This window comes from Schistocerca cancellata, chromosome 1 (genome assembly GCF_023864275.1).
Source record: "Schistocerca cancellata isolate TAMUIC-IGC-003103 chromosome 1, iqSchCanc2.1, whole genome shotgun sequence".
In the NCBI taxonomy this organism is placed as follows: Eukaryota; Metazoa; Arthropoda; class Insecta; order Orthoptera; family Acrididae; genus Schistocerca; species Schistocerca cancellata.
The window spans coordinates 1188777902-1188797115 of record NC_064626.1 but is presented as its reverse complement, the minus strand read 5'-3'; the positions used below and the strand labels follow the sequence as shown (position 1 = coordinate 1188797115).

The window sequence follows — 19214 nt, the reverse complement described above, 5'->3', positions numbered from 1 at the left end:
CTGAAGCAGGAAAAACACACACACACACACACACACACACACACACACACACACACACACGCACGCACGCACGCACAACTCACATACACAATCACTGTCTCTGGCCGCTGTGGCCGAACTGAGTTGTTACTGTGCCTAATGGGAGCAGCAATGTGGTGATGGTGATAGAGAGAAGATATGGGTTGGGGGGCGGGGGGGAGGGGGGGGGAGGGGATTGGATGGGGTGGGGAAGGTCTAGTGCTGCTTGTGGGAGCATACAGGGACATGGAGAGAATGGGATAGGGCTACTAGGTGCATTGGGGAGGTTTTGGGGAGAGGGCAGGAATGGGGAGAGAAGAAAAGGAGAGAAGTAGGGAGGGGAAAAGGACTGGTGAGAGTATTATGTGAAATAGAAGGCTGTGTTGTGCTAGAACGGAGGCACGGTACTGGATAGTGCGATGGTACCTTATCTATTATAGCTGAATGGTTGCTCTTCCAAACAGCAGTCCAGCTGCAAACCAGTTGCATCTTTACCTGTAGTGACTTATACTTTGGGTATTTGGACTTTGCATGGCTCTGTTTAAAAAGAATAGACGTATGGTCAAGTTGCGCACGTCTGCTTTTGTACCCCACAGTTAATTTTCTGAAAATTTTCACGTTTGGCTGTGATTCTGCAGTCAAGTATTCTGTGCCTTGGCTAGAATTGTGGACTAATAAAATATGCAGATCTACAAAATAAAAGTTAAATGAATAATTTAATAATAAGGGTTATATTCTAACATTTGTAATTGATGTAGATGACAGAGAATTGTGTTGAATAATTTTTATTCAAAAAATGACTACTCAAATAAATGGGAAATGGTCCTACGATATTCAGTTAAAATACAGCAGAAAATACCCTTATCAAATGCAGTAAAGTTACATCAAGAGTGGTATGAGAATGGTAGCAAAATCCCCAAACTAAATAGTCATCAAAGATACATGAAAACTGAGTCCATCTTGTTCTCACAATACAAGCAATATTCATCAGCTCAAAACAGTTCGGTGTTCAGTATGATGTTTCACAAATTAACACACATGATACCAATAATAGTAACTCATACTCTTTCTATTCTCAGTTCTGGAGCACATTCAGACCTTTCAAATTGTAAAGTCCCTTGAGAAGAATGAGTGCGGCCATTCATCTGCCATAATCAATCACCTGTATGACCAAATCATGCCTGTTACCTTAGGCAAGTCAGCCTTCTTCCAGAACTCACACAGCACGTCTTTCAAGATCTAATCAAAAAGTGGCCTAAAAAGTTAGCCTTATAGCGGCTGCTCACAGTCCAAAATCTGTCACCTATAAGTCCAAATTGCACATGTTACCACAGATATGTCCGTCTTCTGCAAGTACGAAAGTAAAAGTGTACAGAATCACTTCCTTGAGCTCTTCACTAGAAACATCCCAGTCTCCGCTTGATTCCAGCAGTGTTCCGCCACGGTCCAACTCTCATTGGCCGAAGGCCAACCCCAACAAAAATAAATGATTCTCAAGCTTTGCAAACATTATTTGAGCTACTTGACAACTTTTCCGCACTAAACTAATATAATATAACAATGTTTAAGTAAAATAAATGTTATAAACATTCGGTTACATTCAGAGCATTTGCAATAAATACACAGTGTTTCAAAATGAATATATGGGTTTTAAGGCTTTTTAGTATATATTACATTCACCTTACAATTACAAATAATACACCAAATGAAAGAGAAACATAAACAGTTTTTCTTACAATTATTCAGTGTGAACACAGATCACAGGTGGAGTCTATAGGCGAGTTGTTCCGAAACCTTTATCAATGTGTCAGGACTAATTGTTGCAATAACGCTGTTTCTAGACTCAGATAGATCAGCTGGTATCGGAGGCACATACACATGATCGCGTCAGATTGTGTGTGAACATGGTCATGCATAAAATGTGTCAACTGACCCCTTGCGCCCAATCCAGCGGTTGGATACATCATCATTTAACCAGTTGCATACTAAGTTATGCCAGTGAGGTGGTGCACCATCTTGCTCCCAAATAAACATGTGTTCAGTTTTTTCCCATTGAGGCACAGGCCATAGCTGTAGCACGTCAAAATAAGAAACATCAGTTACAGTTGATTCACTGAGAAAGAAAGGCCCATAAACTTTCCACAGGAATATTTCTTCGGGCTAAGCGTGAAAGACGCTTACTCGTTCAACACATTTTTCACTCAGTCTTTGTTATTCCATACCCTTCCAATTGCACACAGGTCTACAAACAAAACTGTTTGAGTTGCTCTTTCATTTGGTGTATTATTTACAATTTTAAGTTGAACGTAATAAATGCTACAACGCCTTAAAATCAACCGGTATGTTCATTTTGAAACACCCTGTATAATACATAATAGTTGGTTCATAAACAAATACGTCAACATTCTTGTGCAAGTGTGCTCAAGTAAATGACAATGATTTGTCATTAAATGTAGTTTAAACAATTGTTTAGGTCTGCTTGTCAGGAGTGTCTTCTGGCATTCTTTCACAAAGGTGCTGTCTGCGAACACGTGATTGACCACTTTTAAATTGCCACAAGCTTCTAATAGCACTTGGAATCACCATTTAAATAAAATTACTGGCAAAATAGTAAAGTATTCATTAAATAAAATCACAAGTATGATAAAATATGAGGTATGCATGCTGCATTCATTTGCTGTTCTGACAAACATTTGCATAATGATAAGATGTGTAATATCTCATAAATCAATCAATAAAATAGCTAAAGATATGAAGCTTTCAGAGATGATAGCCATAATGCAGTACCATCATCTGAGATAATGTTTGTTGAAATTTCATGAAGTGGTTAAAAGTTGACATCTTGGGTTGTCGGGTGTTCTGCCGGATATCAGCGTCGTACTTGCACGATACTTTGGTCACATAGCTCATGGTCTTCATCAGGTGCGACCTGAGACTGCTCCTCGAGTGGACCTGGTCCAGTATTTATGCCTATGGCCTTCCCCTTCCACCAACGGCTGCAGGCGCTTCCTCTGTGGTCCACGCCCATTCCCTGCGACCTGCTGGAGCGTTGCTGCTCCGTTTTCCGTCCGCTGCGGTTCTAGGTGTTCCCTCTGCGGTCTGCGCCCACCAAACCCGCTCCTGGGGGTTTCATCTACAGTCTGGGGTACTAAGCGTTCCCCCTGCGGTCCGCGCCCGCTCACCACAACCTGTTGGAGCGTTGCCGCTCCGTTTTTTGTCCGCTGCGGCTCTGGATGTTCCCTCTGCGGGGCGCGCCCACCATTTCCACTTCTGGGTGGTCCATCTTCGGTCTGGTGCACCTGGCAGTCCGTCAGGGGCTCGTTTTCCATCTCCATGTCTCTGGTTCTTCTGTTTGAAGCAAAGAAGGTGGCATATCTGCCCTATGCTGGCTCTATTTCTGCCAGAATCAGTAGGATCCTCCGTAAACACAATATCAAGTGTGTTTTCTGTCCATCCAACAAGATTGGGGGACTGCTGGGGAGTGTCAAAGGCGACCTGGGGTTACGAAAACCGGGGATTTACAATATACCTTGTCAATGTGGCATATCCTACATTGGCCAGATGACAAGAACTGTGGAGATCAGGTGCAAAGAACATCAGAGGCACACTAGATTAAGACAGGTGACTAAGTCAGCCATTGCTGAACGCTGTCTAGAACTAGATCATGCCATGAAGTATGAGGATACCAAGATTCTAGCACAAACACCCAGATTTTGGGACAGTGTTATAAGAGAATCGATAGAAATTAAAATGGCTGACGATCTTATGAACCTTGACACAGGGTACCAGCTAAGCAGAGCCTGGGATCCGGCTCTGGAATTGTTAAAGGAGCAACGGGGCCAGCTGCAACACTACACAAACAGAAGAACAGAGACATGGAGATGGAAAACGAGCCCCTGACCCCCCAGGGGCTCAGCATTCATTTGCTGGGTACGGGCTTGGCGACCCCGGGGTCCTGAGCTGGGGACTGGTCAGTGCCGCCAGTCTCCTGTCACCGTAACCCCCGGACATGCTTCAGCGACCACCGTATGGCGCGGCGGTGGAATGTTGTGTGCTGCGGGGAATGGTAATCTTGGCTTGACCGCCTGGATTGCGAGGAAGGCCAACCTCTATAAAAACCCCTCAATCTTCCGGTGTGCTTTGCGCCTATGAGATGCATGGCTGTTGAGGTGGAACAGTCGCAAGCGGGCAACCTCTGGGGCACCTGCCACACCCCAGTTGTATAAGGCTTACTCAGGCACGCGGGGCTCTGTCTGAGCGGACCTTTAGTTCCCTAGCTGCTCGTGGGACCGCAATGGACCCTTCGACCTCTACATTTCCCCCTACCAATGGCTTCGGTGGGCCACTGGTAGGAAAACACACCCCATCGAAGAAGCGTCTTCGTGCTGCGAGTCCTCCAGCGCCTAGTGTTGATCGAGATTTATCAGACTGTCGTAACAGAGCACATGCTGATAATCAGAATGTGTTTTTGATTATTAAACGGAAGGAAGGTAGCTTTGAGAGGGTTTCTCCCTTTTACATCCACAAGGGTCTTGAGGGAATTGCAGGAACACTTAAATCTGTGAAGCGACTGCGCAATGGGACTCTGTTAGTTGAGACATCTATTTCCTGTCAAGTCACTTCTCTTCGGAAAGCAACCTGTCTCGCTGAGTACGCTATCGAGACCGAGCTCCACTCCACTCTGAACTACAGTAAGGGTGTTGTGACATGTAGGGACTTGGTGGATATCCCCACAGACGAGTTAAAATCTGAATGGGCTGATGAAGGTATTGTTGACATGCAGCATATTATGAAATGAGTCGATGGGAACCTAGTCAAATCCGACTCGTTTATTCTCACGTTCAGTTGCCCACGACTCCCAGAGCATGTTAAAGCGGGGTTCTTACGTTTGCCAGTAAGGCCATATTTCCCCAACCCAATGCGCTATTTTAAATGTCAGCGCTTTGGGCATACTACGTTGGGGTGCAATGGGATAGCCACTTGTGGTAAATGTGGTCAGCCTGCCCATGAAGGAGCCGATTGTTCATCGCCTGTGAAGTGCGTGAATTGCTCTGGGAGTCACCCTGTCTGGAGCCGGGTCTGCCCCATCTATCTCGACGAACGGAAGATCCAGGAGATCAAAACATCTAAGCGCATCCCCTATGGTGAGGCCAGGAAGCTCTTTAAGGCCCTGCAACCTCCTGTGTTTACGACATCTTTCGCTTCCGCTCTGAAAAAACCGGTACAAATGGCCACTGTTGTTACGCAAACGGAGGCTGCTAGTGTTAGCACTAACACCTGCGTTTGCCAGTGCACTTGTGCTGCTGCGGTTGTTTTGAAACCTGCGGCTCTCCCCGCAACGTCGGACAAGGCCGTGGTTGCTGACATTGGGGTACTTCCTGCCTCTTCCCATATGGCGCCTTCTGCCCAGGCGGGTACAGCTCCACCTGCTGCCAAGGCTCTGCCTTCTAAGCCCCCCAAGACAAAGACGCCGAAGGTGAAGGTTTTGCCACCTGAGGAGACTGGTCAGGGTCGGTCCGATGACGAGGCCATCGTACTGTCTGACATCTCCCATGGGTCGTCATCGGAGCTGATGGACATTGATGTCGACCGGGGGCGATCTTCTCGCCCCAGGAAAAAATCTCCGGCCAGTATGGGCTCTCCTCCAAAACACAGAGGCAGGGTGAAAGTTCAGCCACCTTGATCACTGGCTCCCATATTACAGTGGAACCTGAATGGGTTCAGGACGCATGTGGCCGAATTACAACTCCTTGTACGAGATTGCCCTTTGTGCTTATGTCTCCAAGAGACACATTTTCAGGCCACTGATGCTCCTTCTTTACGGGGCTATACCGTATATCGGAAAGATGATCTGACGGGGGAAAGGGCAAAGGGTGGTGTTGCGGTTTTTGTCCGTGACATGCACCCCTCATGTGAGCTCCCTCTCGTTAGACTTGCAAGCAGTTGCAGTTGACCTTCTTGTGGGTCGGAGGCTCACAGTCTGTTCACTTTACTTACCACCTCGGGATGCGATAGACTCTGAGGCTCTCACAGACCTTATTAGCCAACTCCCCCGCCCATTTCTTCTTCTGGGGGACTTCAGTGCTCATAATGTCTTATGGGGCTCTTCGACTACTTGCCCCAGGGGTCGCATTCTGGAAAACCTCATGATGTCTGAAGAACTGTGCATCCTCAACTCTGGTGCTCCCACTCATTTCTGTACTGCTTCTGGGTCGTCATCAGCTATTGACCTTTCCTTTTGCTCTCCAGCACTCGTGGATTCTGCTCTGTGGGAGGTTGCTGCAGACCTCCATTCTAGTGACTACTTCCCCCTTTGGATTCGCCTCCTGGCTGAGGCTATGACATTACCAGTGCCGCCCCGGTGGCACCTCTGCAGAGCTGACTGGACACTTTTCAACCAACTGGCTGTTTTGGAACACAGTGCCAGCGTCCGCGAATGGGTAGACCATGTTACAGCCGTGATCTCCCATGCTGCTGAATTGTCAATCCCACGGTCATCCAGTCATCCCAAGAGGCGTCCTGTCCCTTGGTGGACCACTGAGTGCCGCTCAGCCATCCGAGCCCGCCGTGCAGGTCTGCGCCACTTCAAGTGCCGTCCCTCAGCTGACAATCTTGCGGCCTTTCGGGTGGCAAGGGCCAAAGCGCAGCGAGTGATTAAAGAGAGCAAACGACGGTTATGGCAATCGTTCTTGAACTCCATCTCCCGTTCCACTAATTCTGCGAAAGTATGGGAAGCCATCAGGAGGATTTCCGGGAAACTCGCCCAGCTCCCTGTCACGGCATTGCTGCATCAGGGAAGTCTCCTCACGGCACCGAGAGACATTGCCCAGACACTGGCCATGCATTTTGCGGAATCTACCGCTACTGTTAACTGTGATCCAGTTTTCTGCCGCTACCGCACTGCCATCGAGAGGGGTCACTTGGACTTCCGGTCTCCAAATTCTGAACCCTACAACTGCCCCTTCACAATGTGGGAACTGGATTCGGCGCTGTCTGTGGCTCATGATACTGCACCTGGCCATGATCGAATCCGGTACAGCATGCTGCAACACTTGTTACTGCCTTCCAAGGAAGTTCTCCTGATTTTTTTAAATATGATATGGTTCTCTGGCACGTACCCTGATTCGTGGAGGGAGGCGATTTTGATCCCCCTCCTCAAACTGGGGAAGGACCGAACGCATCCCAGTAGTTATCGAAGTATTGCTTTGACGAGCTGTGTTGGGAAGACATTAGAACGCATGGTCAACCGTCGCCTGGTTTGGCTGCTGGAAACCAGGCAGCTCCTTAGCCCCTCGCAGTGTGGCTTTCGGAGATGTCGTTCAACTATAGACAACTTGACCCTGCTTGAGGCGGCCATCCAGCAGGCCTTCCTACGTAACCAACATTGTCTCGGTGTCTTCTTTGACATTCATAAGGCGTATGACACTACTTGGCGCCGCCATATCCTCAATCAATTCCATGAGTGGGGTTTTCGTGGCCATCTCCCCATCTTCATTCGCTCCTTTCTTTCTCACCGCCTCTTTCGATATAGAGTTGGTAATGTGCTATCTGATTTGTATGTGCAGGAGAATGGTGTTCCTCAGGGAAGCATTTTAAGTGTCACCCTCTTTGCCGTCGCCATTAACAGTATCACGTCCACTATCCGGACTCCTGCCCAATGCTCCTTGTTTGTGGACGATTTTGCTGTTTTCTGTTCTTCCTCCAGTCTTGTCACTGCTAGTCGGCAGTTGCAGCTTACGATACAGCGATTAGAGGCATGGACTGCGAAGACAGGTTTTACCTTTTCTGCAGACAAATGTGTGTGTGTTCATTTTAATCATTCTCGACGTCTTTTTACCTCCCCTGAATTGCGTCTGAGGGACACCATTCTTCCTTTTAGAGACACTGTGAGGTTCCTGGGCCTCACTTTTGATTCCAAGTTGTCGTGGTTGCCTCACCTTAAAGCCCTCAAGGTGCGGGCCCTGAAGGCACTGAATATTTTGAAGTGTCTGAGCCATCGGTCCTGGGGAGCAGATCGGGCACGTCTGCTGCAGTTTTATAGGGCTTTCGTCCGATCGCGTCTTGACTATGGTTGCACCGTGTATGGGTCCGCACGGCCTTCGTATCTGAAGATTCTTGATGCAGTACACCATGAGGGTATCAGGCTGGCCACTGGTGCCTTCCGTACCAGTCCCATCCCCAGCCTGTGCGCTGAGGCAGGGGAACCGCCGCTCGCCATCCGGCGGAAACTCCTCATGGTGCGACGGGTGTGTCAATTCCTTGCCTGTCCTCCCTCCCCTGCGTACCCTTCCGTTGCCCAACCGCCTATGGAACGTCTCTTTTCCAGTCGTCCCAGGGCAACGAGACCATTTGGGATTCGTGCCAAGAATTTGCTTGAGTCCCTTGGTGTGGAGCATGTGGCCCCGCAACGCCAAGGTTTTACTCGCCTGCCTCCCTGGTTGCTCCAGAGGCCCAGCGTCCTTTTAGACTTGTCGGAGTACTGGAGGAGCTGCACTCCTGCTTTTGTTTTTACCTCCTTATTTTATGATATTTTAAACCAGCATGTACCAGTATTTACGGATGGCTCTAAACAGGGGGACTCTGTTGGTTGTGCTGTTGTTTTCCCTGATCGTGTCGTCAAGTTACGGCTTCCTGCGGCGTTTACCATCTTTGATGCCGAATTGTTTGCGATCTTGCGGGCATTGGAGCAGATGAGGTGTGTTCCCAGTCTTAAGTTCCTCATCTGTTCTGACTCCCTGAGTGCCCTTCATACCATGCAACACTTGTACCCACCAGATACGGTCGTCCAGAACATCCATGATGCCCTCCTCCATCTGCAACGGCAAGGGAAGGAGGTTTCCTTCTGCTGGGTGCCGGGGCACGTGGGTATTAGGGGAAACGAACTGGCGGATGTGGCTGCCAAAGATGCATGTTCCCTCCCTCACGTTGTTGAATGTGCCATCCCCCTCCATGCTGTTACCTCCCTCCTGCGTTTTCGCATTATGCGTCAGTGGGAAGAGGAGTGGCTGGCAGTCGGTGAAAATAAGCTGCGTCTGGTCAAGGCTACCACGCGGCCATGGCGTACGTCCTAAAAGTCATGCAGGCGGGATGAGGTTCTCCTCACTCGCCTCCGCATCGGGCACAGTCCCTTAACGCATGGTTTTTTACTCCGGCGGGAGGACCCCCCAATCTGCAGTTCTTGTGGCGTCCAGATTACTGTCCGCCACATTTTACTTGACTGTCTTTTATTCTCTGACCAGAGGGTGATGGTTTCTTTGCCACCGGATTTGCCCTCTATTTTACAAGATGACGCAACGACTGTAGTTAAGGTCTTACGGTTTTGTGTCCTGTCCAATTTGTTGCCTCGGATTTTAGGGAGAGGGTTTTAATGTGCTGCTGGGTGACTGGCTCACCCAGGTTTTAGGTAAGAGGTCAGCCAGTCACGATTACCTCCTTGTCTCCCTTCGGTTTCTGTTCTCTTTTCCTTGTGTTTCCTTTCCTTTTTAGTGTGTCCCTACTCCTCTTGTTTTGCCTCTGTATGTGAGGATTTGGAACTGCGTCAGGTCTGTGTCTTTTAGCCGTTCTCCTCGTTCGCTGTTTGTCTTAGTCCCTGCACTGCAAGTGTTCTTGTTTTTATGCGTTTGGGCGCTGATGACCCCGCTGTTTGGCGCCCGTAAACCTCAAACACACACACACACACACACACACACACACACACACACACACACACACACACACACACACACACGAGCCCCTGATGGACTGCCAGGCGCACCAGACCTAAGATGGAACACCCAGAAGTGGGACTGGTGGGCGCGGACCGCAGAGGGAACATCCAGAGCCGCAGTGGATGAAAAACGGAGCAGCAACGCTCCAACAGGTCGTGGTGAGCGGGCACGGACCACAGGGGGAATGCTTGGTACCCCAGACCATAGATGAAACCCCCAGGAGCGGGTTTGGTGGGCGCGGACCGCAGAGGGAACATCTAGAACCGCAGCGGACGGAAAACGGAGCAGCAACGCTCCAGCAGGTCGCAGGGAATGGGCGCGGACCACAGAGGAAGCGCCTGCAGCCGTTGGTGGAGGGGGAAGGCCATAGGCATAAATACTGGACCAGGTCCACTCGAGGAGCAGTCTCAGGTCGCACCTGATGAAGGCCACGAGCTACGTGACCGAAATATCGTGGAAGTACAACGCTGATATCCGGCAGAACACCCGCAACCCAAGATGTAATTAGATCGCCGGGAAAGCCTGAAGAGTTACATGGTTAAAAGTTGTTAATTCAGAGGGTCATTGTGAAAATTTTTATTTGCTGTGAGATATTAAATTCTATAGTTTTAAAGATATTGAGATATTATTGTGTGATTGGATGCACTTTATTTTTTTGAGACTGCAAGTGTATTCAGATTTGCATTCATATTTGATGTGAGTTATTGTTGAATCCCAAAGAGCCGTAAATTTACCATCTTTAAGAGCGTCTGAAACTCCACCATTTTCTGTAGCATATTCTGTATAATGACAGTGCAAACATCAGTCATCAAAATTCCCAGCACTGGGATTTACCCATTTCCGGTGTCATGCTCATTGTCTCTGCACCTCAGCTCACCTGGGCGCAAATGTTCAACTAGCCAGGCTGGTTGCAGTGCGCCCTGTGGCCTGGACCTGCAAGCATTCAGATGTTCTCCTCTATATTAGGCCTAGGTGCATGAATAATTCGCCCAGATACTCGTAATGATTCTGTAATAAGTAAGTGGAGGACAAGAACTAGCAAAGGTGGAGGCCAGGCATGGAGGGGGGAGGGGGGGTATGTGAATGTAGGATACGATGCAGGGAGAGTTCCCCTTGTACAGTTCAGAAAAGCTAGTGTTGATAGGAAGGATCCAGATGACACTGGCTGTGAAGCAGTCATTGTACTTAAGGAGATTGTGTTGGGTAGCATGTTTAGCAACTGGGTGACCTAGCAGTCTCTTGGCCATAAATTGTCGGAGGCCATTCAAGTGGACAGATAGCTTGTTAGTCATCACACACACATAGAAAATGGTGCAGTGCTTGCAGGTTAGTTTGTATATCACATGACTGCTTTCACAGGTAGCCCTGCCTTCGATTGCACAAGTGGTAGTAGGATGTATGGGACAGATCTTGCATCTAGGTCTATTGAAGGGATATGATGCAAGAGTTTGGAAGTAGGGATGGACAACGATATTGTGTAGGTTTGGTAGGTGGCAGAATGTCACTGTGGGAGTGATGGAAGGATACTGGGTAGGATATTCTTCATTTAAAGCCAGCTATCATCTACATATCCACCATAGGGCTGCAAAGGAGTACTCTCCTTTTGATTGAGTACCACCCATGACTGGAGAAACTGAGTTACATTCTCCACTAGGGTTTCAACTACCTCCTGCTATCCCTTCCACCTCTCTCACAGTGATATTCTGTGATATACTTGACCATTCCTACTCCACCACTGCTCCCAATCCCCTGCCTCATGGCTCATATCCCTGTAATATCCTCAGATGCAAGACCTGTCTTGTACATCCTGACACCACCATCTACTCCAGTCCTGTCACAGGCAACTAGGGTCCTATAAAAGGTAGTCATGTGATCTACAAACTAAGCTGCGAGCACTGTCCTGTTTTATATGTGGGCATGATGACTAACAAGCTGTCAGTCCATATGAATGGCCGCTGACAAATTGTGGCCAGAAGACAGTTGCATCACCTAGTTACTAAACATGCTACCTAACACAATGTGCTGAACTTCAATGACTGATTTACAGCCTGCACCATCTGGATTTTTCATACCAACACCAGCTTTTCAGGTGGTAACTCTCCCTGCAAAATATCCTACACACATTAACCCCCTGCCCTCAACCTTTGCTAGTCGCTGTCTTCAACATACCTATCCATTCCCTTCTCTCATTCCAGCACAACACAGCCCTCTGTTCCACCAATGCATTCACTAGTCTTTTTAATCTTCTCTACTTTGCTTTTTCAAACCAACAGCTCAATTCATGGTATCAATACTAGAAATAAGAATAATCTTCACAAGGATTTAAAGTCAGTTACTCTTGTGTAGAAAGGTGTGCATTATTCAGGAACACACATTTTCAATAACTTGCAAGCAGCCATATAAAGCTTAACAAGCAATGAAATTCAGTTTAAGAGAAGCGTAAAGGATTTGTTGGTGGCCATCTCCTTCTACTCCTTTGATGAATTTCTCTGTAGAACCAACTGATTTGTGTGTGTAACTTCTGCAGCATTGTGAACCCCTTTTTGTGCTAAAGATGACCTCAATGTGGAGTAATGAATGTCATTTTTCCTTCTGGTATTGTAATTATGCACATCATTGTTCCTTTTGAACTGTTGTGGATTAGTTACAATACACTTCATGGATGAATAAATGTCCTGTGAAGCAGTAGTCAAATGTCCAACTCTTTAAATAGATGTCTACAAGAATATCATGGCTGAGCACAACATATTATTCTTACAGCAAGTTTTTAGGCAGTGAAGACATTCATTCTTAAAGATGAGTTAGCCGAGAAAATTAATCCATATGACTTTATTGAATGAAAATATGCAAAATATGTCAGCTTATTGATTTGCCTCTCCCCAAGAATGGAAATGATTCTAATTGCAAATGTTGGTTGCATTAAGTTGTTTTAGGAGTTTCAGAATGTGCTTTTTCCAGTTTAAATTGTCATCAATACGGACACCTAAAAATTTTGAAGTTTCCACCCTATTTATTATTTCCACACATCGTGTTACCATTATCATTGGTGTAGTACCTCAAGATGTGCAGAATGGAATATGTTATGTCTTTTTAAAACTGAGTGTGAGACAATTTGAAGAAAACCAATCAGGGGTACTTTTAAGAACATTGTTTACCATTTCCTCTGTTTCAATATGTGTGATTGGATGATTACCGTACTAGTCTCATTTGCAAAATGAACTAATTCAGCGTGTTGTAGATTAAACAGAAGATCATTGACATACATGAGAAACAATAGTGAACCTAAGATTGAGCCTCAGGGAACCCCATACATGATTTCTCCCCAGTCAGAATTACGTACCTTGACTACATTTGTTCAGTTATTAAGTGCAACTTTCTGCACTCTTTTTGTCATATATGATCATCCGTTGGTTGACTATACACCATCAGTCCCTTAAAACATCAATTTGTCTAGGAGAATACTGTGATTCACACAGTGAAATGCGTAAAAAGATCACAGCAAATATCAGCTGGCACTACTTTATTATTTAACGCTTGTAAAATCTTGTGAGTGAACATGTAAATGGCATTCACTGTAGAGCAACTCTTCTGAAATCCAAACTGTGATTAGCTGAGGATATTACTGCATTCAGGTGAGATACTATTCTAGACTACACCGCTTTCTTAAGTGTGCGGCTGAACCTTGACTGCGGTGAAGCAGGTGGTGCTGGTGGCCATTGCTGCAGCATTAGAGATACTGCAGGTGGAGGGAGCTGTGTCAGTGGCATCGCGGGAGTTGTTGACTGAAGGGAGTGGGGAGTGATGACGAGGATACCGTTTGAAGACAGGTATGATAGGGTAACTGTGTGTCAAGAATGAGATCATCATTGACTATTTTCATGCTGAGGTTGTCCTAATGGAATTCATGGACACTGATAGTGATGACTGGTGCAGAGAGTTGTCACAAAGGTGAGTTGCCATTGTCAAGCAGTGACGTGTTTGCATTCTCCACATCAGTGTCGGCAGGTTCTTTCAATACCCACACTGGCTTAAATATGTGGAGGGATACTGTAGTCACGTTTCTCTTGATAGCAATGTCGAAGGTGCGTGGCCCTCATTTGATGACTCAGGAGGCTATAATCATAGGCGAACAGTATTGTCACGGAGCATCACGAATTCACACTGTGACAGCACTTTGCGCACTGTTGTTATTGGTATTGTGTGTGCCATTTGGGATGGAATTTGAGAGGTACAGATGTGTTGTTTTATGTGTTGTACCAGAGCTGGGAGTTTGGTTGACATAGGTGTTCGTGCTGGTTGTACGAAGTCTGCAAGAAGGGTGAAGGTTTCACCATACACTACTTCCGCCAGAAAGGTCAATAGATCTTACTTAAAGGTACGAATACCGTGCAAGACCCAGGGCAGTGCTTCTATCCAGCTATATGTGTAGCATATGAGTGCAGTCTTAAGCGTTTGCTGCCAGCGTTCCACCAACCCATTACTTTGTGGATGGTACACTGTTGTTCAATTTCATTTTGTGTCACAGAGGGCAACAGAGGGCTTCAAAGAAACTCGACTCAAATTGACATCCTAGTCAGAAGTTATTGTCTCATGGCAGCTCAAGTGGGATACCCATACTTCAATGGATGCACGGGTCGTGGATTCACCCATGATATCTTTGAAAGGGATCCCAGCATGAGAAATGGTCGATGACTGATAATATGTATATAAAGCCTTCTGATTTGGAAAGTATGTGATGATCAGATCCATATGAATATGCTGGAATAGGGTGAGTGGTACCTTGAAGAAACCGAGTGCTGATGGTGCGTGGTGCCCAATCTTTGTGCATTGGGATGGCAGACAGGTCTGTCCCCACCTACGGCAGTCCCATCTTTCATTAGGTCACACGAATCGTTTGGTCATCAGCCGTATTGTCGCTAAGACAGATGGGTGAGCCAGGTCATTAATTTGGTCGAAAAGTGTGCGGTGCATGGAATCTGGTATGGAAGATCTCATTCTATTTTGTGACACATCGCTCAGTAAGCAGACATCAGTGTCTGACATGGTACTCTGATCGATGCATGAGCTTGATATATTGTTGATAAAGTCAGTGATCAATGGGTCAAGTTTTCGGTCATAAATGAGAATGATGTAGTCTTATATGGAAGTATTGGTCCGGAAATGTATGCTTTCTGAAGTAAGTCTAATAAACATGGATCCAGAAATGCATACTTTCTACAATAAATACGTGTACAGGAGGTGTTCAATGTGGCATCCATTCATGACTATGTATGCCTCTGCTGCCCTGCATAAGGAATGATGCAACGTTTGAAGTATATGTGGTTGTTGTTGTACCTGCTGGCATTCATTGAAAATGTGGCCCTGTAGCTTTGCACATTGTTAATTGGCGTGGCATTGGCCAATTCCGTTCCCATAACAAAAAGTCTATGGGATTGAGGTTGGGGGGGGGGGGAGAATGAGCTGGCCAAGGGGTGCCCCCCCCCCCCCCCTCCTGATATGTCTGCGTCATATATTTGCGCACATTGTGACAAAAGTGTGCTGGTGTGCCGTACACATGAACCACATTTGTTTTCATTGCTGCAACACTACAGCCTCCCACAAGGTAGGCAATACATAATGATAAAGTCCAGGTAATACACCCAATTAACCTTTGTGGTAACACATATGGCCCTATTAATCTATCGCCAAGTATACCAGCCTGTCTGTTGATTGAGAATCTGTTTTGATGCCCTCTTTCCTGTATTGCTTGGAAATTTACATCTGCCCATAGATGATGGTTATAAAAATTCACACCACCATCTCTTGTGAACACTGCCTCATCGGTAAATAGAATCTTGGATGTGAACATTGGATCTGTGGTACACTTCTGCAACAGACATTGACAGAACTGCCATCTGCCATGACAGTCTTGTGGCGTTAGGGCCTGAATGCGCTGTAGATGATATGGTCACTGCAATTGCTGAAGAAGTATCCCCCCCAGACAACAATGTGAGAGACACCTTCTGCTGCTGCTAATTGTCGCACACTGGTCCCAGGGGTTTCTTCCACTGAACATAGCACATGCTCCTCCATGTCATGCATGTGGACTGTGCAGGGCCTTCCACTGTCAGTCTTCTGAGGTGCAAGTGTACCTGTGTCTCTTAAATGCTGGAAAAGTCTGCTGAACAGCTTATTAGAGGGCACTCTGTGCTGTGGATGTTTCTTAGCATAGAGAAGACGGGCTCGCAGGCTACGTCCATTTGCTAAACCATAGCAGAATATCATATCTCCCATTTCACTTGTCTAGTAGTATGCTGCCATTGCTAACAAATGGTGGAAGAGAGAAAATGTTAATTTTCTACACCATCTGTACATACATACATACAGACAGACAGACAGCACAATAACAGTAGATATATAAGTGAATCCCCATTTTGAAGAAAGTAAAACACCATGATACGTACTCAGGGTTAGCAGGACTGTACAATGAGGCACATAAACACAACGAAAACTAACATAGCCTACATCATGACTCAAACCACACAACTGACTGCAGACCACCTAATGATAGGTAGAGTACTGTGAGTAAGACATCATAATACCCTGCTGACGCATTTGACGGAGCACCATTGCGATGACTGTGCTAATTCTGCAACCAAGCTTCACACAGCACTTTCTCTAAACACATGTTTATCTCAGAAAGTATGCCTTTCTGGACCCTTGTTTATTGGACTTATTTTCCTTGTTTTGATGAGTACTACCACCTTTCAAAGTATTTGACACTTTTTTTGAACTCCTGTATATAAAAAAGTATATAGCTTATGTCCCTCTGAATGTTTATTAGAGTATATATAAACACCTGAAGTAAATTGGTCTAGAACATTTTGAGATTTTTGGTAACAATGTTAAACACTGACTTGTCTTTATACTGTAGTATACAAAATATATTAATTATATACTGTACATATTAAAATATAGCTGATGTCTGTCTAAACATTTATTAGAGCATCACTTACTCTGTTATTAATGTATTGTGTAGAAATTTGAAGAAAATCAGTCAAGACTTGCCATTATGTAGTAGGATAGAATTAAAATAAATATGTAAATAAAAGTGAGATTGCAGAAGTTAAAAAAAAAGGAAAAAGCAAGAATCAGATCCACATCTGTGTTGACACTGCACCTGTGTTCACCAGGGTAAAATTTCAGAGTAACTTCCTACTGACAATAGTGCTACTTCTATTTAAAAATGATGGTTGCTAAACTATATAAATGTGGAAAAAATCCGACATGTAGGGCTATAGCCAACCCACCATCTTGAATACATCAGATCCACATCTGTTTTAACACTGCACCAGTGTTTACCAGGGTGAAATTTCAGAATAACTTCCTGCTGACAATAGTGCTAGTTCTATTTAAAAATGATGGTTGCTAAACTAGATAAATGTGGAAAAAATACCACATATAGGGCTATAGGCAACCTACCATCTTGAATACAGGTTGTGGAGAATGCTCAAAAGGTAGCGAATAAGAACACATAAGCCTAAAACATCTTGAAGATCTAGAATTAAATCAAAGATAATGATTAAAGGGTTCTGTTGAGAGACAAATCAAGAGAGCCTATTTGGTTTTAGATTTATAATTTTGTTTCAGTCATAATCTATGGAGCCTCTACAAGTAATATTTATAAGTAAATTCATTTTGATGCCTAAATATATATTTTGTTTAAGAACTGATTCTCAAAAAGTTTTTATCTTATACTACTAACAATAAGTTGTGATTTCAGGAGCTGAAGAAGATGCCACAGAGGAGACTGAGTTTCATTTGATGTTCATTCAGTCAATGGTGCAACTGAAATCAGCTGTTAGTACTTGTACATTTCTGAGGGCATCTGTCCTGAAAACAATTGTTAACTCCATGGCTACAGATGTCTTATATCCTGGCAAAGAATTTGGTGCAGAACATAACAATTCCATTTGTGATGTGGAATCAGTATATTCTTTAAACACATTGCAAAGTGGGCCGCAAATGACTGAGGACTCAGGATATGGCAGTGTTGGAGGAGGGAAGGAAAGTGACAGGAAAATTCCAAGTAGTCTTTTGAAATACATATTGTGTGATTCTGATGCCAATGACCTCATTGTAAAATCTGTTGAGACAGTGCTTAGTTACTTGGAGAAATCATTGTCAGGTGATGATGAAGGAATTCTGGAAAAAATTGTGAGAGACTGGAGGAATTCTCTCCTTGAAGATGCTGTAAACATTTTAACTGATACGGTAAACATATTAACTCAGTATGACCAAGGTTCTGGTGAATGTCGTTCAGCTTGCTTGGGTTTTATCAAAAAACAAATCCATAGGATACTAACTCCAAGTAAAATATCAAAGGTAAGTCATTATTATTGTACTTGGTTTTAAGTGTTGTGATTTATAAGTCTCTGTTGTTGAAGAATATTTGCAAATTAATAGCTTAACAAAACAACCTTTAATTCTTACACTATGAATAATTTTAGAACACCAATGACTTTTTGCTAAGGTATTAAATTAGACAAGAGGCTGTAGGAGCTGTGAATATATGCATGCATGTGTGTTGAGGTCCGCTCTCCCTTGCATTTGAAGAGATCATAGGAAACATATCTCTCAATGAACTGTTCAATTGATCCCAATCCCCTTTATCAGAAATAAAAGTGGTGGTTTCCCGATGTAGTTTTGCTCACTGCTCTCGACTTCTCTTAACCCCGAGCCACCACTAGCAGAAAATTCCGCACTGCAATCTGGTCAATCTGCAGAGCTCGATGAGGGCATCGCGGTCGTTCCTGAGCTGATGAAACGGCCGAATCTGTAGTTGTTCCCAGATCTCTCCCACGACAACAGCCTCCCGGACACTTGGATTACAGGAGTACGCCACTACTCCCAGGGAACAAAGGTGCCAAAAAACTAGTTAATATATGAAGCCCAAACATGGGAACTACTGAAAACACCTTCAAATACAGACAAAACCTATACTACGCTTGATATAACTAATGATGATGTGAGATCAAACCAGTTCAAAAGTTTTAATGTGCTGTACACAAACTGCACGTGAACTTGGTGTAATTTCCATGGGAAGTACTGAAAACAACTTCAAATGCAGACAAAACCTGTACTAATCTCAGTATGGCTATCTTAATGTGAGATTGAACTCATTACTGCTTAGGAATTGTGGTTTTGGTGTAGTCAAATAACTGGCTATCAAAAGCAGATCTATAGACAAAAATTCAGATTTTCATGGAGGAGATTTAGGATTAGGTGTTTCCTATAATAAATCACTGAAAATTTAGTAAGTAACATGTGCAGAAGATGTGGGTCTTTCTCTGAAAGTTTGAACCACATTATTTATAGTTGTACATCATTCACGCAATGAGACTATGAGGTAGTCAACATACTATGCCAAGAGCTTTTGGACACTTCAATAAAAGGAAAAATTAAAATGCCCTGCTGAAAATGCAAACCATTCCCTAACTTTGAAAACCC

At 45.0% G+C, this 19214-nt stretch overlaps 1 protein-coding gene across 1 annotated transcript in view; it reads left to right on the top strand.

Annotated features, from left to right (window-relative positions):
• Nucleotides 1-19214, top strand: part of LOC126094400 (uncharacterized) — a 157721-nt gene that overhangs the window by 45767 nt on the left and 92740 nt on the right. The window contains exon 4 of the mRNA XM_049908793.1: nt 17488-18089. Within this exon, the coding sequence (XP_049764750.1) occupies nt 17488-18089 (602 nt within the window). The remainder of the gene's footprint in view (nt 1-17487; nt 18090-19214) is intronic.